At 59.6% G+C, this 21,343-nt stretch overlaps 1 protein-coding gene across 1 annotated transcript; it reads right to left on the bottom strand.

The window, feature by feature from the left end:
* Nucleotides 1-96: 96 nt before the first annotated feature.
* On the bottom strand, nucleotides 97-21,073 carry STARD3 (StAR related lipid transfer domain containing 3). The gene is made up of 15 exons (XM_080369290.1): nucleotides 20,947-21,073; nucleotides 14,939-15,218; nucleotides 11,959-12,036; nucleotides 11,611-11,688; nucleotides 11,435-11,488; nucleotides 11,214-11,331; nucleotides 9,983-10,081; nucleotides 9,166-9,221; nucleotides 8,272-8,364; nucleotides 6,711-6,773; nucleotides 5,570-5,665; nucleotides 4,878-4,957; nucleotides 4,395-4,499; nucleotides 2,947-3,040; nucleotides 97-1,153 (listed from the first exon to the last, which is right to left on the bottom strand). Exons 2-15 carry the CDS (start codon nucleotides 15,152-15,154, stop codon nucleotides 1,049-1,051), a joined length of 1,335 nt encoding a protein of 444 aa, XP_080225416.1. The 5' UTR covers nucleotides 15,155-15,218; nucleotides 20,947-21,073; the 3' UTR covers nucleotides 97-1,048.
* Between the last annotated feature and the right edge of the window lie 270 nt (nucleotides 21,074-21,343).

Here is a 21,343-nt window from a genome sequence, read left to right as displayed (position 1 = left end):
GGGGGGGGGGCTTGAGGCTGGCCCCCACCCCGCCGCCAGCGTTCCTCCTCGCTTTTATTTGCTCGGGTTACAAAGGGCACGTGGAAAACAAGGAGCTGCACAGTGCGAGGCTTTAATTCCGCCAAGCGCCGGCCCGAGGTGTCACCCCTTGGGGGGGGGGGGGAAGCACAGACCCCCAGGACAGGGGGGTTGGGGGTTGGGGGGGGGGGGGGGCAGAGAGCCCCCTGGGGCCCAGGCTGGGTGCCCCCCCCCCCTCCCCTCGCCGCAGTGCTGCCAGCGTGTGCCCCCGCGTGCGGGCGGCTTCGCGCTGTTGCCATTTATAGCCCAGAACACGGCACCGGCACTCGCAGGTAGAAAGCAACCGCAGTCGCCCCCGCCCCGCATCCGCCCCCTCCCGCACCCCCCAAAAAGGATCAAAGTCTCTGCTTAAGGCAAATCACACTCTGCCTCCGCCAGGAGCTGCGGGTAGGATGGGGGGGTGGGGGGTGCAGGGGGGGGGATGAGCTCAGCCGAGCCCCGAGGAGGGGCCCGGGCAGCCCCAGGAACAGCGAGGAGGGGTCCCCTGCACAGCCCCCCCCAGAGAGCTGGGCAAGGGGGGGTGGGGTGGGAGGTGGCACGAGCTGCATCTCTGCCCCCACATGCAGAGGGGCAGAGCCTGGCACGGGGCACGGACCCCCGTTCTCACCCTAACGTGGCTTCCTCCTCTGCTCCTCTTCCTCACGGAACTGAGGCACAAGCGCAGGAGTCTGGGGGTCACCAAAACCCCGGCGGGAGGGGATGGGGGGGGGGGGGTCAGACCCAGAGGAGGGCAGGGCAGGGGTTTGGCACGCAACCATCAGTGGTTTCAGGGCCCCGGTTAGGGGGAACGGGGGCAGGAGGAGCTGAGCACCCCCCGGCCTCATGTCAGCACTGTGAGTACACGGCCCCATCCCTGGGGGGTGGGGTAGGGGGGGGTCGCAGGGTCCTCTCCCGGCTGTCCGTGTCCCCCCACCCCGGCCGCAGAGGGGAGAGGGCAGAGGAATGTCCGTCGAGGGCAGGTCCCCGCTGCTCACGGCTTGCCGCAGAGCTCGCCCACCCGCTGCCGGAGGTGGAAGGCGAACTCGAACATGGTGGCAGCCAGGCTCTGGTGGATCAGGTACCGGGGCAGGTGACCCTGCGGGGACAAAGGGACAAAGAGGGAGCGTGAGTCAGGGCAGCACAGAGGCCCAGGGCTGGTCCCCATCCTGACCCGGCGGTGCTGAGGGATGCACAAGCACCGCAGCGGGGAGCTGCCGCTTCCAAGGAGCTGGCTCCGGGGGAGGAACCGAAACGCATTTTGATTTCTCTAAAAAAGCCCTGCACGACTCAACCCCAACCGCCTCGGCCCGGGCTCCGTTATGCAGAAAAAAAACCAGAATCCTGAGCTGCCTCCGCGGGGGAAGGGAGCTGAGCAGGGCTGGGAGCAGCACCGGGGGCTCACGGGGGGGTCCTGAGTGCAGGCAGGGATGGCTGGCCCACTCCCCTGGGGGGGGCAGGTAGGCACAGGAGGACCCCCCCCCACCATGTCCTGGGGTGTTTCAGCCAGGCAGGCAGGCACAGCCTTTTTCCTGGACTTTTTCCTGGACTTTCTCTCCCCTTGTGACACCGGGAACAGGAGGCTCCGAGCACTGGTCCAGGGGCCAGTCCAGGCACCTCCCTGACAGGAGCTCTGGGACGAAGCTCCAGCACTGACACAAACACACACACACGTGTGTAATCCTCACCCTTGGCCGCAGGAAGGGATGAGCCGTGTGCTATAAATACTTCTCCAGGGCCAAAGGAAATAACAAGGCAGCCCAGAAGAGGGGTCCGGGCACCAGCAGAGCCCTTCAGGAAGATGGTGGAAGCAGTTGACGGGTTATTAATAGCTCGGCTGCTACGGCATTTCTTCCAGGAGCGGAGGCAGGCAGTGGGCGAGTGCTCTCCGGCCCGGGAAGCACAAGGAACATCTTTCCTTTCGGAGCTCCCATCTTGCACGACCAAGCGGGTTTGTTTTCCCTCCAAACTCGCCCATCACGGCGGGGCGGAAGAGGCAGCGGAGCCAGATCCGTGCAGGAAAACACCTCTCCGGGGCACGAGGCCACACTCTGCTCTGCCCCTGCTTGCGCCAACCGGGCAAGGGCTCCTCCAAATCCTTCCCAAAGCTTTTCCCAAGGCAGGCAGGAGCTGCTCGACTTTGTGGGGAGGGAGGGAGGGACGTGGGAGGGGAGGGGGCCGCGCAGCTTTGCAGCAGAGCGCTGATGAATGGGGCCTTTGTGCTCGCTGCTGCAGCGCCGTTACCACGTCAGCCTTCAGCGGAGGCAGAAAAGGGGCCAGCTCCGCTCCCCCCCCAGCCGCCCGAGCCCCCGCTCCCTTCGTGCGCTGCCTTTTGTCTGGGCCACCAGCGAGGACCCGACACGCAGCTCCGCAAATAGCTCCAAGATCTGGGTCATCTCGTAAGGCCAACGCGCCTTTTCCCGGGCACGGATGCAACCCCCCGCGCTCCCGGGGTGGGGGGCTACGTTCGTACCAGGGTGCCTGGGAATGGGGTGAGTGAATCGACCCCTTCAGCGGGTTCCTGGGAGCAGCAAACAGCCAGACAACACTTCACATGCCCCAGAGAGGTCCCCAAAGAGGATTCAAATAAAAATCTCGCCCCCAGCCCTGCACACAGAGCTGTGAAACCCCTAAGCGAGATCAGAGATCAGGTAAGGGAGCGCTTCCCTGCCCCACACCGGGACAGAGAGGGGGTTTCAGGCAGCGTTTAACCTCCACCTGCAAAAGTCTGGTCCCTTTAGGGCAGCCTTTGATAATGCAGCCGCTGTGGGCACCGAGCGGGTCCCCAGCACGCAGCCGAGCGCCGCGGGGGCTGCCGGAGCCTGCTGCTGAGCCCTGCTGGGGACAGGATGCGGCCACAGCGCTCGCCCGTCAGCAAAGAACTGCCTTTACCTTCAAGTCCGTGTTGAGAATCCAGATGAACGTGCAGACCCTGGGGTTGCTGGGACATTTCAGGACGATGAATCCTCCCGGTCCATTCTCACCCCTGCGGGGAAGCGAGAGCACGCGGTCAGAGCTGGGGGCTGGCTGAAAAGCCAATTCTCCTGACGCCCTGGGGTGCACCGCACCGATCCTGCGCTAGCTCCTGCAGCGGCAGCAGCCATCTCCTCCGCCTGGCAGCCAGGACTAGAGCCCAGCGGGGTAAGAGCAGATGCGCGGAGTGCCCGGGAAGGTATCTGCTTTGGCTGTGGGCACACGAGCAAGCGTGGCAAGGCAGGTTTCCCACAGGTGCCTTGGCAGAGGTGGTGCCAGGGCTGCCGCGGGGCTGCCGGCTGAGAAGCAGCCTCTGGACTGTGCCAGCCCAGCCGCCAGCGGCTCTGCACCGCGGGGAGGTTTCTGTGGCACAACCCTGTGGAAAAGGGGGGCAAAGGAGAGGTCCCAGGGAAGCCGAGCGGCTAGGGAAAGCCTGCGCGGTCAGGACAGGCTCGGCGCAGGGAGCCTCGTCACTGCAGCCCCCAGATCCTGCCTCGCACCATCTGATCCGTCTCAGAGGCACGAGCTGTGCTCGCACACACAGCCCAAATACAGATTTCCTTTCCCCGTTTCAGGAACACGCTATTTTTGCTGCGTACGTTTGCAAAAAGATTTTTCTAGGCCCTGAAGTCCCCGGCTCTTAAATAGACTGAGGCGGCTCTAACGGCTCCCAGTTAAAATGTCAATTGCTTTAACCAGATTATTAGGAAAAACAAAGTCAGTGCGCGAAGTGGCACAGCTGGGCCCTGGGCACCGGAGCAGACAGTAACAAGGAGTCCTTGTTTGAGGAGACTAACCCCGCCGAGATCCATCACCAGCCGGGCGAAGCTGTCCCTTCGGAACGGGAGAGGCCAAAGACCTGCTGACACTTTGGGAGCCAGTCCATCCTGACGCAGCTCGTTTCACCCACGGGACCGTTTCTTAATGTCTGCAGCCTTTAAAGTCAGTAAGTGACCGGCTGAAAAGGCATCCGAGAGGCTCAAAGCGAGCCCCGGTCAGCTGTTTACTGCCCCTCAGAAATGGCAGCTGGCCCTGTTTGGGAATTAACCGTTACACAAACAGGATGCGGCTGGGGTTGGGATTTGTGCTGGTACTGGTCGGTACCTCCACTCCCCTGAGTAGAGAGCTGGGAAACGCCCGAGCAACACCGAAAAGCACAGAGAGTTTCTTTAACAAAGGAAGAAGAACAAGGGAAGCAAGGTTGAGTTCCACAAATAGATTAGCTTCCTGCAAACGCTGCCAGCAAGACAGCAGGGTTTGCATTTAAAGTGGCTCTCTGCCCTAAGCTTAAGCAAAGGGCGTGTGTCAGATACCAGCTTAAAAAAAAAAAAAAAAATAAATAAAAAATAACAGAAGCTGCCTCTTACCTGACATACTTGGAGAGCGGAGGCTTCAGGCTGTGCGTGGTTGACATCCCTGAGGAAATGTACCTGTCTCTTCTTCTCTCGATCCGGCGCACGTTCACGAAATCCCTAAGCAAAGAAAGGGCGCTGAGTGCTTCGAAAGGGGGCACGGGGGCTTTGCAGGAGCAGCTCCCGCTCGCCGGCATTGCCGGGAGAGGCTGGGGCAGGGGTACATCAGCAGCCGGACAAAGCACAGCGCAGCACTGGCATCAGGGAGACCCACTGAGGCAGATTTGGAGCTTCCAGCCTCCTGCCAGAAAGGCCTGGAGGAAACTTGAGGGGCTCCTCGCCTCGGGGAGCCAGTCCTGCCTCGCTGACACCGGGGTTCCCCGCCAGCGCCGGGCGGCTGAGCCGGGGCAGAGCGCTCTCACCACCGTCCGATGCTTCTCTCCGCGTTTCAGGAGGGTGTTTTAGGGGCTCGGGATTAAAACAGTGGAATAAACTGACCTTGGGGAAACAACACCGCCTGCAGCCCCAGCTGCCACGTCATACGAGACGATCGTGTTGTCTTCGACCCGCTGCAAAATCTAGGGGAGGGGGGGGGGGTGGGGGGGCAAAAAAAACCAGGAAATAAAATCCAAAAAAAACCCCCACAGAGAGCGATTTCCTCAGACTGTGCCTGCAGGTCTGCACGTGCCACCAGCTGGGTGATACGGACCCCTCCCCTAAAACAGCACCGGGCTGCAAAGCACCCAGAGCATCCTCAGCAGCCACGGTGAGGCCGAGGGGGGCGAGCTCTCGGGCAGCGCGTGCCCAGGTTTGTCTCCTGCTCTGGGACACCCATCCCCCTGGTTTTTGGGGCTGGGGTTGGGGGGCACAGGCGCTGCCTCCGGCTCCCTGCCACACCAAGAGTGCAAAACGCCCAAACCCTACCCAGCACAAGCAGGCTTGGCTCCGCCGCTGGCCCATCTCCCTGCCCACCTCATGGGCTTTTGGATGGGCACACGCATGCAGCTGGCTACCGCCGAGCATTCGGATCGTACGGATGAGCGGCGGAGATTTAACGCCTCAGCGACTCCGATCCAGCGAAGCTCCAGTAGGGCCTGGGCACCGCCGACAGGCTGTGTTGGACTGGGAAGCTCCAACTCTCCGCTCCAAGGAGCTCCTGTGATTAAGCCATCTTTGTCCGGCACGCTCACCTGGCAAGCTGCCACTGTTCTGTTCCACAGGATCATCTTCTCAGGCTGGAGAATAACCTCCTGGTAAACCGTTTCAGCAGAGCACTGCAGGAAAGCCTGAGGACAGAGAACCAGAGCAGTTAGCCCAGTCCCTCGCTCCGCCTTGGGAAGATTATTTTTAAGGAACACGGGGCAGATCACAAAGAACAAGGGAGATAATACAGGAGGGGAGCGGTGAGGCTGGTCCGGCGCAGGCAAAGCCAAGGCTGTCGCCCCTCTGCCACAGCGCTCTCCTTCCCCGGGGGAGTCAGAGGGGACAGAGCAGACCCCGGGTTTCGGCAGTCGCCTGCCGAGGTCCGTGCAAGGACAAGTGTCCGTCCGTCCGTCCCACGGCGAGACGGACGGACCTCGGGGCTGACTCAGGCTGGCTCCTCTCCCGCCCTCGCCCCACATCTATCAGCACTTCTGCTGCGTGCACGACTGCTCCGGGAAGTTGCTGAAAAGCTATTCTGAGCTCCAGCACAGACAACATTCATTTCTCCACCTCCCCGTGGGACAAGGGATCTTTGGAGGCAAATGGTTAATGCAGTAAAGTGAGACCATCCAGCTTTTTCTTGCAAATACAGAGCTGCTCCGTTGGCAGCTCCTGCCAGCGAGGCAACATATGCACTGGAACAAAGAAAAGCCACCGCAGCACCAATGCTTCATTAAAGCGTGGTTTACAGCCAAGCCACTCCAGCGAGAGGGCACAGAGCAAGGCACTTCCGAGCAGCTCTTCTCAATGCCAGGCAGCAGCAGACGCACGCTCAGCCCTGGTCTTGCTGGCAATTAGTTCCAATTAGCCTCCTTGGTCAGATTAGTCCTAGATGCTGGGGTTGGAAGCGAGTCTTGCAGTCACCTGCTCCCATTTCTACCAGCAGAGACTGGGGCCCAGCGTATTTGCTGGGGAGTTTGTCCGCCAGCCAAGGGGCTTTCCTGGAGAGATTCCCTAGAGTGTGCGGTGCCGTTCATCTGTCTCAAGCAAAAAGAGCGTGCTCTGCAGCCTGACCTGTCCTGCCAGGGCCAGCAACGGGCGCGAGAGCTGAGCCGTGGCTCCGAGCAGAGCTGTCACTCTTCACCTGGTACCACGCAGACTAAAGAAGCGGCCCGGGAAGGTTCTTACCTTTAAGATAAAGGTCTTGCCATGGAAAGGTATTTCAAAAGTGTAAACAACGTCACCAAAGTCCTGTGCAAGACATAAGTTACATTTCTGTTAGCAAATAAATCGCTTTATCTGGGGTAAAGCCTGCTAGTCTGCAAACACAAGCCCTCAAATGTCCCCTGTCCCCATCCCCCACCCCCAGGCAGTAACCCCAGTACGGGAGCCACGCTGGGCACGTTTCGGATGCACATGCCCATATTTCCATAAACAAAACAATATCCAGAGAGGCAGCAGCGACGAGACAGAAAAAGAATCTACCCCATGCCAGCCTGCAAACTCCACGTCAAGGTCAAATTCTCTTTGTAGCGAGCTACCGACACCAGGGTAAGAGAAAGGGGTGAGTCTGCCAACGCCGCTGTTGTTACCTACATCTGAGAAGAGACTCCCTGGAGGGGTTAGGGGATGGACAGATGATAACCTTTCATCATTAGCCCTGTGTTAAACTCTGATTAGTCTATTTAAATCCATCCCCCTTTGGATAAAGAAAACAATCTGCCCAGCTAGTTTGGCATCAGACAATGGATCACTTGACAAGGGAATTTTAAACACCAGATGAGACTGCAGTTTGCAGGACGCTCACCCGAATCGTGCCGCGAGCCCGCAAGCAGAAAGCAAGGTTGGTTTTAGGGGGCAGAGGCAGTGACCCTTTCTTCCCAGCCTTCGGAGAGAAAAGAGCTCTAGGGACCCCAGAAAACTCTGCTGTAGCCCAGGGGATGAACCAGCCTGGCGAGGACACAGGCAGGGCAGGGCCCGCTTTGCTTTGTGCGCTGCCCGACACAAGAGCTGCGACTTGCGGATGCTTCGACGAAGCCACGTGAGAAGGAAGATGCCAGGCAGTGACTTGTCCCCGATTTACGTTCCCAGCACTCGCAAGGTCCCTGTCCCGGGGAAGGGTTGGGGGACGACGACACACAAACAGCTTTAGGGGTAGGAAGAGCAGTCTGCATCCCGCTCTCCTGCTGCCACGTGGGCCAAAGCTGGCCCAAAAGCCCCAAGCCCAGCACGGCTTGGTCTCCCCAGCACGCCCTGGTCTCCCCAGCACGCCCTGGTCTCCCCAGCACGCCCTGGTCTCCCCAGCACGCCCTGGTCTCCCCAGCACGCCCTGGTCTCCCCAGCACGCCCTGGTCTCCCCAGCACACCCAAAGGCATCTTGCTGTGGAGCAAGGGCAGGGGCTGCGCCAACGGGGCCCTCCCCACGCCGGCACCACGGCTCCGCATCACAACGCCCACCCAAAGGTGAGCTGTCCGCCCCTGCCCGCCTGCTGTCTAGAGGGGAGGAGTGATGGGCTCTCTCCTGTCAAACAGGAAGGCAATTAAACGTCTAATTAAATAAGAGGGGATTTTACATTTAACTGAACTGGAATAGATTCCTAATTCAATCAGGTAATTGTAACGCTTGTTAATTTTTCATGTCGCAAGGAGGTTTCAAAAGCCTCATTTGTCCTCCCGTTTTTGCTAAGCCATCCGTGCCCTCTGCCAGCAGCGCTGCCCGGCAGGTGGGGCGGGGGGGGACGACACTTGCATTGTTTTTCTCGAACTTCCAGTTCTCTTCCTGGGCGAGGATTTGGTCCACAACCTCCATCGCGTCTTTGCCTTGTCGGACATACTCTTTCTCCTAGGAGAGAAGAGAGAATTTCATTAGCTGGGTTTGCAGAGAGCCTGAAGCGCGCGTGCAAGGCTTCCGACCCCCCTCCCAGGGCTGGCAGAGGGAAAGGGGATATCTCCCATCACCACACGGCAGAAATCTCTTAATTTGGGTCACAGAGGCTTCATTTTGGAGCCGAGAGTCACGCTCCCCGCCCTGGCTTGTATCCACACACCAGCTGCGCCTACCAGTGAGCCTCCCGCCTTAACGTAAGGGTTTCCAGCAGGCAAAGGGCTATGAGATGCGGAGCTTCCTTCGGCGGAGGTGCCAGAACTGGGGCTGAACGGCAGCAGAAGCACTTGGACAGGAGCACCAAGCAGCCTGCGCCCAGCCAGGCTTCGGGGAGGCGAAGGACGGCCCCGCGAGCCGCGAATCGGCAGGGATGGTCGGGGCGATGCCCTTCGCAGTATGTGACCGCGTAACCGGGGACCAGAGAGGGAAGGGGAGAGGGGGCCAGGTAGGAGGCAGAGCCAGAATGACATCCCTGCAGGATGCTGGAGGGAAGGGTGCGCAGCTCTGGGGAAGCGGGTTAGTGTCGGGTGGCCCAAAGGACCCTCCGTCCTGCGGCGGCCACGCTGCCACCGGTCCCAGGGCACACGGGGAGCAGCCTGGGGGCAGGCAGGGCTCCTCAGCCCCATGTCCCCAGAACAGAAGGCTGGGAAATGAGGGACAGCAGCAGCCTCTGGTGCTCTGCAGGTACAGCACCCTGATGGGGCTGCAGGATTGCCAGAGGCTCCTGCAGCCCTGGCTCAGCCTGAAGCCGATGTTTACCTGAGCTGTCAACACCTTCCTCCCTGCGCCTTCCTCATCCGACTCGTTGTCCGACCCTGGCCGGGGGAAGCCCACAATTAACACACAGCTAACGAAGACCCCACTCAGACAATCTCCCTCTCACCTTCCCACGGGGGACAGCCAGGGTCCGATCCCCGCACCCTACCCTCTGGCAAGGGCCGTCAGTGGGGACAACCCTGACACAAGCCGGGTCCTGCCCCCCCAAACGCCTCGGTGCCGCAGCTGGCTGCCGGGCTCGGCTCTCCGGCAGGCTGAGCGCGGCGTCAGCTCCACCGAGACACCTGCCCCGGCTGCCATCCCCTCGCTCCCGAGCAGGGGAGGTCTCTGGAGCCGGCACGAGGTGGTGTCACAGGGCAGTGGCCTGGTGCCAGCTCTTTATCCTCACCTGCCTGTGGCAACTCGCCCCCCTGCCCTCATCCCGAGGGCAGGATTTTTCAAGTCCTTCAACCGCAGCTAAGAGCATTTAATCCCAGGACCACAAAAGGCTCCAGTTTCCCACCGAGCTGCAGCCAGGCGTGCAGGGCTGAGCACACCGGTGCTCCGCAGATGGCACAGAGACAGCATGGCCGTGCCTCCTCTGCCCAGGCACGGGCGCCGTGCGAGGAGAGAGGAGCCTGTTTTGCAGTGTCAGTTCTTGGAGGCCCTGCCACCCGCCACTGCCAAGGGCCGGGATAACGAGACAGAGCTCGGGGAGCGGGGGGAGGTGATTACGGAGGCGAAGAGACCCAGGGAACAAGCTGGGGAATGAGGCAGCCCGGCCACCGGTGAGGTGCCAGAGCAGGAGAGCACGTCTTACCTGCGAAGGACTCCGGTGGGGAGTAGAACTGTCCCTCGGAAAGGGCTCGGGGGTAGAGCAGGGGGCCACGGGAGGCTGCAGCCTCGGCTGCCAGGTACCCTGCGAAGCAAAGCACCAGGTTTTACACACACACGGCATCCAATGCTTCGAAAACCAAGGGGTCCTGGGGTTGAACTGGGAAGAACTGGGGTTGAGGGTACTCAAGCACCCTCCCAGCCACTTTCTTCCAGATACAGCCGGTCTTTTCGCCCCGACACCAGCCAGCCCACAAGCTTTTCAGCTCCTATTGCCTCCTCTTTTGTTTGAGACATTTTATCTGCATGGAGATCAATGGGCTCTTCTGCTTGTCAAATCCAAAGGCGATTAAGCGTCTAATTAAATAAGAGCTTCCCCTGGAAGCAATTTGGAACCTGAGCCTAATCCAATAGAAGCATTAAACACTTGACCATTTTTCATCTTAAAGCCTCCTCGCAAGACCCAAACATCCTCTGGTGTTTTCCAGTCAGTCAGTGCATTTCTGATCGAGCCCCGCTTGACAAATCCTCCTTCTTTTACGTGCCATTTTCCAGTCCTCTTTCATCAGCTGAGCCTGGGAGAGCCACAAACTCCTCTGGCTGCTTTAGGAACAGGCAGCCACGGCAGTCCAGGCTGAGCACCCACTCCCTAGAGGGACCCCTGGAAGTTACGGGTGCCCGGCGCTGCGGGATAATTCGTAAAGCATGAGGTCAGACTCCATCTCCATTTAGTCTGACCTCGGCGACCAGAGGCTGTAAAATTTCACACCCCATAACTCACGCCATGCCCCCATAACGTGGCCGTGACCGAAGCAATCCTCTCTGGATCCGGGCTGGAGACCTTTCAAAGACCGATATCCAGAGACGGAGAGTCCCAACAGCCCGCCTGGCATTTGTCTCACTGTTTCAAAACATTTTCTCCGATGCGGAGGTGAGCTCTCTTTCCAACACGTCTGGCTTCAGGATCCAGACATTGGGGAATCTGGCACGTTTTTTCTCCGCTCAATTAAAAGATGCTTTTTATAATCTGGTATTTTCTTCCCCTGAAGGGACTTCTATACCATAACAGAATTGAGTCAGGCACTTACCAGCACAGCCAGCCTGGAGATCACTTCTCCATAAATGTCGTATCTGTCAAGGTGCTGCCAAAGCAGCAGAAACCCCAGGCCTGGTAGCCTCATCTGCCAACTCCTACCAGAGCGGAGCAAAATACTCACATCGTTCCTCTTCTGCTTCCTGAGTTAGGACTTTAAAATCCAGGAACCAAGTCTCTAGCCAAGCAATGACAAACGAGACGATAGGAAGTAAATAGCCGAAAGCCCCTTTGGTCAGAAGCTGCGTGGAAGAAAAGGAGAAACCACAGGGAGTTGCCACCAACGGGAGAAGAGCGGCGTCAAGTAATCACAAAGCAATCCCCTGCGAGCCCAAGGAAACCAACCTCGGAGAGGATGACCTTCACAATCAGGAAGGCACTGGATACCAACGTAGTGACCTGAAAAATAAATTTACCTCTCTCAAATCCCTGCAAACTCCAGGCAGGGAGAGAAAACTCAAAAAAAAAAAAAAAAAAACCAAAAAAACCAAACCCCAGGAAAGCCAAAATTGCCGCCTTACCGCTATGACCCACCAGTGGCGCAGCTTTACGATTGCGTAGGCCAGCAGCAACACAAAAAAACGAAAGAAAGCCAAGACCTTGAAAAACAAAAAGCCATCGACACTAGTCACTGCCCTTGTCCCTCTGCCGGGTGCTGGGAGGACACAGGCCCAGACCCCAGACCCCATCGCCTGACAGATGGGGTCAAGGCTGTGACCTGCCCCATCTCGCCCAGCCAGGCGAGGGGCAAGGCTGCGGGGAGACCCCAGCCCCCTCCCCAGCACGCAGACCCTCCCTGCCCAGCCTTTGACCGTGCCACCCTTAGCTCCAAAGCTGCTTCCTCGCCTGCAGCAGGCTGGGATACTCACAAATATATCAAAGAAAGAAGCCTTAAATTTGTACTTGATGATTTCATTCTCCAAGTTCTTCTGAATGCCATCCTTGGTCTGAAGGGGAGAGAGGAAAGCAGAAAGCTATTGAGTGCACTGATAAGAAACTAATGGTAGAAGGAACCCGGCCAAGCGGTGACCAGAGGTTACCGCCGGGTCAGGTTATGCATCAGGCATACAAATGCCTGCTGCGTGCACGCCGCCGCCTCACCCGCCAGCGCAGGAGCCCGGGAGGACACAACAGCCCGTTTCCCCCTCGGATTCACACCCGAGTCGGGTACAGCCAGAGCTGGAGCAGCACAGGGGTACCTCAAACACTTCCCCGTGGGAGCTTTCCAACAGGGAAAAGCCGCTCCCTCGGCTCAGCACATCCAGCGCCACCGCATCACAAGTCTCACAGCCTAAAGCCCTTGGTCAGACACCACCTCCCACTCCTTCCACGCGTGGCTTCAGGTGACAGACTTCAGCTGTACGGCAGGAGCCGTGGAAAGAAGGAAAAACGGCAGGGAAGTGTTCTTCTAGCACCTTCGGTACCGCGCTGAACAAAAACATCTCCCCCGCCAGGGCTCTCAGGGGTCACTCAGCAACCTGGTGGAATTTAAGCTGCGAGCATCCTCCTCGTGCAAAGCACCGAGGGGTCCCCTGCTCCTTTCTTCCAGGCCAGCTGGCTTCTCACAGCAGGGCCCAGCTGCCCTCCTGGAAAGCTGACGGAGGGAGTCAACCAGCAGGTTCAAACGTACTGGCAAAGGGGAAGAGGGAGGAGAGGAGGACAAGGGACAGGCGCAGGCACAGGCAGGCTGCAAGGAAACCTGAAAGAGGCAAAACCGCTTTCTGGAATAGCGTACGGGAGCGTGGAAAAAGCTCACAGAAGAGCTCTCTTGCCTCACGCCGAGACAATCCGGGGCCCCGAGAGCCCTGGTACTTTTGACACCATAAATCCTCTTCTCGGGAGCCTGGAATCGCTGTTTATGAGGAAGCGGATGGCTCAGGTAACTGGAACAAATGTTTCACCTTTAGGCTATTGGTTTGAATGCCGCCCAGCTGGCCTGGAAGCTGGTGGAGGCTGACAGCTGTTTGATGATCTGTGAGAAACAAGTTGGTGGATCTCAGGCCAGTTCTTGGCAGCCTGGTGGCCTGGCACCCTCTTGTCAGACAGTCCAAGGACAGAAGAGGCAGCCATCGGGAAACGGTCCCTCTAGGTCAGGGCTGGTGCTTAATATTTGGGGGGGGGGGGGGGGGCGGGGGGGGGGGGGGGGGCAAAGCAGTTCTGCACTATTGCTTTATCTGATCTGCAGCTGCAGGGCTCGTGCCAGCCAGCTTTGCTGAAAGCTGCTTCCCCGCGCCACGGCTCCGCTATGAGATGCTGCAGGAGGAACGAGACACAGGGAAGGCTCCGGATTATGATTTCCGAGAGGTGTTCTCTCAGTTTAAATACAACTGCCGTGAACGAGGAAGAAGGACCGTCTGAGGCATCTCTGCCTCCGAGAGCAGCAAGCTCGCAGAATTCCAGTTTGCAGGCAACAGACATTTAACGAGGGCCAATTTGCTGGGCTTTATCTCCCAGCAAAGGAAACTGTTTGATAAAAAAAGCATTAGTCATGATATAAAATCGTTGCTCTTCATAACTAGGCAAATAAGCTGTCCTAATAGCTTTAAATATGCAGCATTTCAGCTCAGGGCCCAAATATCAGCAGTTAGTCACTCATTAATGGCTACCTGCAAGACCCACGTTCAGAATCACCCTGGTGACCGCGCTGGCAGATTATCTCCCCGGGGCTGGATTTTTTGATTTGCAGACGGCACCCCTCCAGAGAGCAGAGAGAACAGGGACAAGAGCAGGAGGCCAGGGTCCAAGTCTGGCGTGCTGGTGCAGGACACCATCGGCATGGCTGGAATGCTGGCTGAGAGATGCTTTTTCCTAAGCGGGGCTGGGGGTTGGGGGGACAGGGGTCTTTTCATGACACAGCGCAGTCGGCTGAGGTGGGCAGGGTGAGGGAGCTGCTGGCTGGGACAATCTGTTAAGTGCAGACACCCAGGAGATAAGCAGGGCAGAGATAAGAGCCGCTAAGTGAATGCAGGATGCAGTGCTGATAAATAAAGGCCAGACACCGGCAGGGCTGCACGCAAAAGCGCCGGGGTCTATCTGTTCATCTCCCCTCTCTGCTCAGCTTGTTCCAGGGGAGGACATGTCGTACCTGAAACCAGTCGGGACCAGTTCAGGAAAAATTAATAATTTAAAAAAAAATAAATAAATAAAAAAATATATATACAGCCCAGGGAGTATTTTCAACTTGATGGGATTGAGGTAAATAAAGTGGATTTCCCTGGTCATTGCAACAGTTGGCATGCTGAGCAAACACAGCAGCCTGCACAGGTGTGACAGCTGCTTCGGAGAGGACCGAAACCCTCCCGCTCCCCTTCGCTACTCCCCTGTGTGGTGGAGCAGCATCTCCAGCTTTCAGAAGCCGGGATGAGATGTTGGGACCGAAGCTCAAAGCCCTTTTTGTCTCTGCCCACCAGCTGGGTGGGTGAGAGGAGGGTCCGCACACCCTACCCCGCTCCTCCGACAAGGCACCGCAGCGAAGCTGGCAGCTGCTTGGCAAACGCAGCGAGCGGCTTCGCTTCAGGGAAGCAGGAGAGAAATTGGGCCAACTGCTCAACCTGGCGATTCCACGGACCCCCGACCTTGTCACGCTGCGACGCAGAGCGCTACACGCAACGGCGTTAACGACCCTGGGCAGCCACAACAGAGCCCGGTTGCAGGAAAAGAGCCGGACTTTCGTTTACACTGGCTGCGCGGCGGTTTCTCTGCCAGCACAAATCAGCAAAGCGCTGGGAAGAACAAACAAAGACTTGGCCCAAGACTTTTGAAACAGAGCAATTAACGTGGAGGGAACTGAATTTCAAAAGCATGACTTCAAAGGGCAAAGGCTGCACAAATTCGCTTCCCCCAACTTACATTCAACTCGATTATCCACAATAAAGAGATGAAGAGCAGGTCGAAGGTGACAAAGAGGCAGAAGGTCCTCCTCACATCTGAGATGGCTTTCCTCTTCTCGGGAGAGAAGTAGCAATACGGGGAGAAGCCCTGGCTCTGGGAGAACGAGGTGCTGATGGACGCTATGGCTGGGAGGCTTCGTTCCAGGTCGTGCTGCAGCTCGGTCGGTTTGCTCATCCTCGGCCCAAGTGACTTGGGTCCTACGTCAGTCGCGGCAACATCTGCCAAGTCGGTGTGTCACCTGTGGGGAGACACAAAGGGGACCCTCAGGCCTCTGGATACCCCTTCTCAAGGCACATGTTCCTACTACCAAACGAGACAGGGTCTGTTTTACACAGCTCCTGATGGAAAAGGCGAACGCTGGCTCCCAGGCTGCCCAAGAGCCGCCCTCTCTGAAGCCAGGACAGGCAGGGCTCACCCCAGGGCTGCCCTCTGGCACCCCACGTTCCCCAGCACAGGCAGAGACCTGCCCCCCCTCTTGCTCACTGCAGGGAAGGAGGAATCGGCTGGGAAAAGCTTGGAGGTGCAGGGGGTCCACGGAGCTCCCAGTAAGCATCACTGGGACCCAGAGGCAGCCCGGCGAGCCAAGCTGGTGGCTACAGCCCGCAGCCAGAGCAGCAGATGGCAAAACCACAGAGGGTGTTTCCACAGAGGCTGAAAGGGAGCAGCTCCCGGGATCCCAGAGCCCTTCCCTGCGCTGCAGCAGCCTCCTCTGCAGGGATGGATGCAAAACTCCCAGGGGCTCAACGTTTTGCACGAGGCAAACTGCGAAACCTCAGGAGCTGGTCATCCCATCGGCCACAGATCCCATCGTGCGCAGCCGAGAGAGGAGCCTCGCTCACTTCAGGAGCGGGACACCGGGTTTCACGCCTGATTTGGCCAAGCAGAGCCACAGGAAGGCGGCAGGGGAAAAGCGCTGAGCTCTGTCCCGGCTGCGGTGGCTGGCAGTGCCGGGCACACAACCCCGGGGCGAGGTGTTGAAGTCTGAAGGCTGTTTTCCTGCAGCCGTGCCAACCATTGTATTAAAATTTTTCCCTCTCCGTCAGCAAGGCACAAGGAGGCCGCTATGTGAATGGACCAGGCAACTAAGCACCCGCTGGAGACAAACACGGAACGAGGATGTCAAAACAGGTCACACCAGGGATCTGTCAGTCCCCGGTTCCGCCACCTCCGAGTCACCCACGGCAAAGACGCAGCTACAAACTCCTTCTCTGCAAAATAACTCCTGCTCAAGGACATTTTGTCTCCAAAACCCCGCCCCCCCCCCCGATTCTATGCTGCCTTAGCTACTGCCCCAGCAGTTCTGCATCCTCCAGGATCTGAGTGAGGTTTGTCTACAACAGATCACACTTGCAACAACCAGGAGGCTGCAGCCACGCAACATCCGAGGAAAAAAGCCCCGGGATTGTGTCCAGACCTGCAGGAAGGGACAATCCACAGGGCACGTGAAGCCAGGGGTGCTGCCAAACCCCACCAGCCACTGAAGCAACTGGAAGAGACAAGCACAGCCTGATTTTGGGCAATTTGGGGTAATTTTGGGTCCCTGCACCAGTAGCTTCTGCATCCCAGCCCTCAGGGAGCACTGGGGCTGGAAAGGGAACAAAGCTGGACTCCTGTCAAGTCCCTGTTAGTCTCTCTCAGAGGCACTTCGGAAGGCGCTGGAAGACTTGTCACTTTGGATCAGCCATAACGACCACGGCCCTTCGCCGCTCCGAGCGAGGGGCCCATCTCAAACTGAGAAAAAGTTCAAGACATCTGTGAGCGCTAAATAATACATCACCTCTGCAGGGGCTGCCTCCCCCTCTACGGCAGGGTGTCACCGCCTCCTTCCCTCAAACACCACTTTGCACTTAGGCAGCCCCCCGCAACTTTCACAGCGCTTTAAAATCACCCTCCTCCCCCGACGCCGAGGCCACGCTGCGGTGCCAGGGCTGCAGCAGAGCAGGGGGAAGCGGCACCGTGGCAGCCTAAACCCACCCGTCACTCCAAGCCCACCCTTCCTGGCGAGGTTTACCACCCCTTCAGAAGCGCAGCCATCCCAAACCAAGCGGCAACAACCAACTTCTGGGGAAGGACCAGCGGCAAGGGCTTTACCTTCAGAGCACCGTGGGTTTGGCTGAAGTATTTTAAGCCCAGATGAAGCCCCCCCCCCCCCAGCTGGGACCGCTCCCTCAGGCGGGAGAAAGCTCAGAGCAAAAAAGAGCAGGGGCTGGATGTGAGCGTGTATAAATGTGCCTTTTTCTGGGTGACAGATAAATTATTGAGCGCCCTGGTGTTGTATTATGCATTCAGACATCCTCCGCAGCCTGCGCCGCACCGGCTGCCGAGCCACGAGCTGCTTTCGGGGGCTCTCGAACAGCGCAGCTCCCAACAGCCAACACAACAGGCTGGGAAAGCGTGAGTGGCACATGCTGCCCGGAGGGACACCCCGGGTGACAGTAACACAGTCTGAAGGGGCACCCGCACCAGGGATCCCTCAGAGCTTTTCCAATTTAAAAAGAAAAAACAAAAAAACAAAAGTGCGGGGGGGGCGGCTCTCGAGACCCTGATTTGAATTCTTTTTGCTGGGGAGACCTCCTGTTCTGAGGGTAAAGCGGGAGGCGAGAGGGGCTGCAGGGATGAGAGGTGATGCCACCGTTGGCAGCGAGCCCACAAATCCCAGCGGGAAGCAAACACGGAGGAGAGGCAGCCAGTGAAATCCTGAGACAGCACCGAGCCCAGTCAGCGCAGCCACACAGGTCCACGTGGCAAAACCCAGCGCCAGGGGGATGCTGGGCACCAACACGGACCCAGGACCTGTGCCGATCATGTCCCGTCCCTGCAAAAGGCCACAGCAGCCCCTCCAAAATTCCAGTCACCCCCTTCCACTCTCAGCTTTTTAGACTGAAATCACACGCTTCTCATCAACACACGTTTTTGCATGTTAATGACATGTCTTACAATAAGAAGCCTTTCCATCTTGTGACATCGCTTCTCCTTTCCTCCTGCGCCCCCAACTTCCTATTAATGTGTCTTCTCAGCTCACATGACGACTTCAACAGCTAATTCTCATGTCACCTCTTCTGAGAGTTACAGCCTTTGCACCAAGCGCTGCACCAGGAGAGAAAAACACCTGGAGAGCGATAGAGACCAACCGCGGGTGTTTCACCAGACACTAACACGCGTCCAAGCTTCCTAGCGGGAAGAGATGCCTTTAAAATAAAAAAAGGTAGATATTAGACACTAAACCTCACTCCAAAAAAACCAGCAAGTGAAACATGGACTTCAGCAAACCACTGGACAGGCGCCATCGCGTTTGTGGTGGGGACCCCACAGGGCTGAGGCTGGTTTTGGGCACCCCCAGACGCTGCCGTGATCCCACGGCAAGGGCACGGTGCAGAGCTCCGCAGCGAGCTGTCCCTGTGCCGCATTGTACCTTTCCCTAAAGCACCTTCCAGCGCTAATCTGAGCTCATGCCCACGCTCAGAAAGGCCCCTCTGCTGGGCACGTTATGTGCTGGCCCCCGGCAGCGCTGGTGGCACGAGTGACGGCGAGCAGAGGAGGGGGGCTGGCAGGGAACGGCCACGGTAAAGCCCAAGTGATGAAGGGGATCAAGGCTGCGGTTTCCATCTATCCATGAACAGCCACTCCTGCAAAAAACCACAGCTGCCTGAGCCCAGCGTCCGAGCAGGCACAAGGTATTGGCAGAGACCCCCGGGGGGAGCCTGTCCCCTCCCCGGCACTGCAGGCAGGAATGGGGAAACAGAAAGTCTTGGAAAAGCACATCGCCCCAGCCCCAGCACAGCACCCCGGCCCCAGCCACTGGCTGTTCTCACTCACAATCCCCCTGCCCCAGCCCCTCCCCGCGAGCATGAGGAGGTGGGCTCCTGGCATGGCAGCCCCTCGGCACCCAGCGTGCCAAGGGCAGGCACAGCTCAGCCGTGCGCTCACCGTGTGCCAGGGAGCAGGCAGCGCTCCGCTGTCACTTCTCCGAGTCGTCTCTTGTTCCTACACGATGTGGCACGGGAGCAGCTTGCAAACAGCTCTGGAAGTGCCGTGGAAACCCACGGCATCATCCCGCATTTCCCCCTGGTCCCGTGTGCCGGTTCGGTTGAGCCGCTGCCCACCAAGGGCTGAGCCAGCCCCAGGGCCAGGTCCTGCCTCTCCTCGCAGGCCACAGTGTACCCGTGGCTGGCCCACGGCTCCTGGCAGCGCCACGCAGCCACGTACCCACCCAGCTGACCCCTCTCTACACCCACCTTGGAGCTGCAGCCCCCCCCCCGACCCTCACCCCTCACATCTTCCTCGTTAGAGCTTCATACCATCACGCCAATTTTCAGAAGGCTGCAGTGGCAACGCAGTTGCCTGAACCCCCAATTGATACCAGCTGAAATTTGGGGTCCAGACCCTCTCCTGCCCCCCCTTGGGGTGCCCTTTGGTGGGTGCTGGCTCCCCCAGCTCCAGGAGGCAGCGAGAGGCAGAGCCTGCCTGAATACGTGGGAGAATTCCTGCCCTCGGGAGCCACTGTGGGACCCCCCCCCCCCCCCCCGCAGCATCTGGTGTCCTTGTGCTGCGACCGACCCCCAGCCACATCTTGCCCGGTCCCCCACAGCCACCACCAGGTTTTGTGACATGGAGCAGGATGTCAAACGCTTGGGGCAGCCCAGGTTTACAGCCAGGGAAGGGCTTCACACCGCCTCTACCACAGCAAGAGAAGGGTCTCCAAGGGCTGGCGGAGGGCAGCGATGGCCACCAGCCTCACACTGCCACAGCTCCATGGAGCATTGTCCCTCCTTGTGCCTCAGCTCTGGGCTTGAGTACACTGGGCAGCCCCCTCACGGGACAGGGACAAAGCTCAGGGTCTTTGTGGAGACCCCAGCCCCAAAGCAGCGGGGATGTGGCTGTGGTAAGAGCACAAGCCAACCACTAGTGTGAACCTCTAAAACCAGAGCAGCCCGGCACAGCCCCCCGTGCCATCGAGGGCCACAAAAACACAGATTTATGAGCACCAGGACCACCGCAGGGTGTTCCGGATGGAGCTGCTGAGGTCAGCATTTGCCAAGGGACTGAGGGGAGCGCAGCGCTGGCCCCCTGACAGCCCCTCCGACCCCCTGACTGCCCCCCACAGACCCCCTGACAGCCCCCCACGGACCCATCCCTGGGCAGAAGCAGATTCCTCCTCTCCCAGAGGGGCCGCAAGGTTTCCCGAGTCAGATCCATACATGCACCCCCAGGTCCCTGCCTGCGGAGGAATGATTTTATTGCTGCAGTGAGACGGGGTCAAAGCTTTTAGCTGCCCGTACCATCACCGCCGCAGCCTCCGGAGCGATGCTGGTCCTCGGCTCAGCGCTGCTGTCACGGCCCGAAGGCCCCACTCACACCCCCGGTGCCTGGGGGACTTTAAGCACAGGGGCGCCCGTGCGGTTCACAGCTTCGGCAGGATGTGACCGGGATCAGCTGCTGCTCCTGTCCTAGCTGCAGGGCCCGGTGCCGGTGGGAGGCCAGGGAAGCACCACAGCCACACAAAGGTTCCCGGGAAGGGCTCCCAGGGAGAGCCGGTGTCTGCCGGTCAGCCCGGGGGCAGAGGGCACAACCGGGATCCCCACCTGCCCCGGGGAGGGGGCCCGCGGGGGAGCCCGCACCAGGGGACACCCGGCCCAAAGCCTCCGGGGAGCCGGTAACAAGACTCCAGGGCTAAGCCCCAGGGCCCCGGTAACTGCGCCCCAACTCCCCATGGGGCTGAACCCGGGGACCCGGTAACTGCGCCACTCCAGGGCTGAACCCGCCCCCCAGGCGGCCGCACTCCCGGGCCTGGGCCCGGCACCAAGGCCCCGCTGGCCCCGTCCCCGCCGAGGCCCCGCAGCCCGCTGGGGCCGAGCGACCGGGGGCCGCCGCCCGCGCACAGCCCGGACCCACCCGCCCCGGGCCGGGGGCTGCGTCCCCCCCTCGGCCCCGGGCCCTGCCGCCCGCCCCGGGCCCGCCCGCAGTACCTCTCGCCGCCCGGTGCCGGTCCCCGCCGGAAGCAGAGCCCGGCGAGAGCCGCTTCCGGCCCCGCGCGCCCAGCCGCCGCCAACCTCTGACCCCGGAAGGGAAACGCCAGAGAGAGGCTGCGCCGGCGCCGACCATCGCGAGTCGCGCCGGGGGGTGGTCGGGCCCAACAGGAGGAGGGAGAAACCATTCCCCCGGGGGGGGGGGGGGAGAAGTGGGGCTTGGGGCGACCGTTCCCCACGGCAGGGGGGGAGGGTCAGTGGGGTGAGGGAGAGACCATTCCCCTCGAGGGAGGGGGGCAGTAGGGTGAGCCCATTCCCCTCAGGGAGAGGGGTCAGTGGGGGGGTGTCAGTGGGGTGAGGGAGAGCCCATTCTCCTCGGGGAGGGGGGGTCAGTGGG

Source organism: Falco punctatus (genome assembly GCF_963210335.1).
Source record: "Falco punctatus genome assembly, chromosome: 19".
Classification (NCBI taxonomy): Eukaryota; Metazoa; Chordata; class Aves; order Falconiformes; family Falconidae; genus Falco; species Falco punctatus.
This window is presented reverse-complemented; position numbering and strand designations above follow the sequence as displayed.

Coding starts and splice junctions, on each gene's coding strand:
- STARD3 (XM_080369290.1), bottom strand. CDS start 15,154: ATGAGCAAACCGACCGAGCTGCAGCACGACCTGGAACGAAGCCTCCCA. Junction 9,222..9,982: donor CCCACCGGAGTCCTTCGCAG/GTAAGACGTGCT, acceptor TCCCCCGGCCAG/GGTCGGACAACGAGTCGGAT. Junction 4,958..5,569: donor GAACAGTGGCAGCTTGCCAG/GTGAGCGTGCCG, acceptor CCCCTCCCCTAG/ATTTTGCAGCGGGTCGAAGA.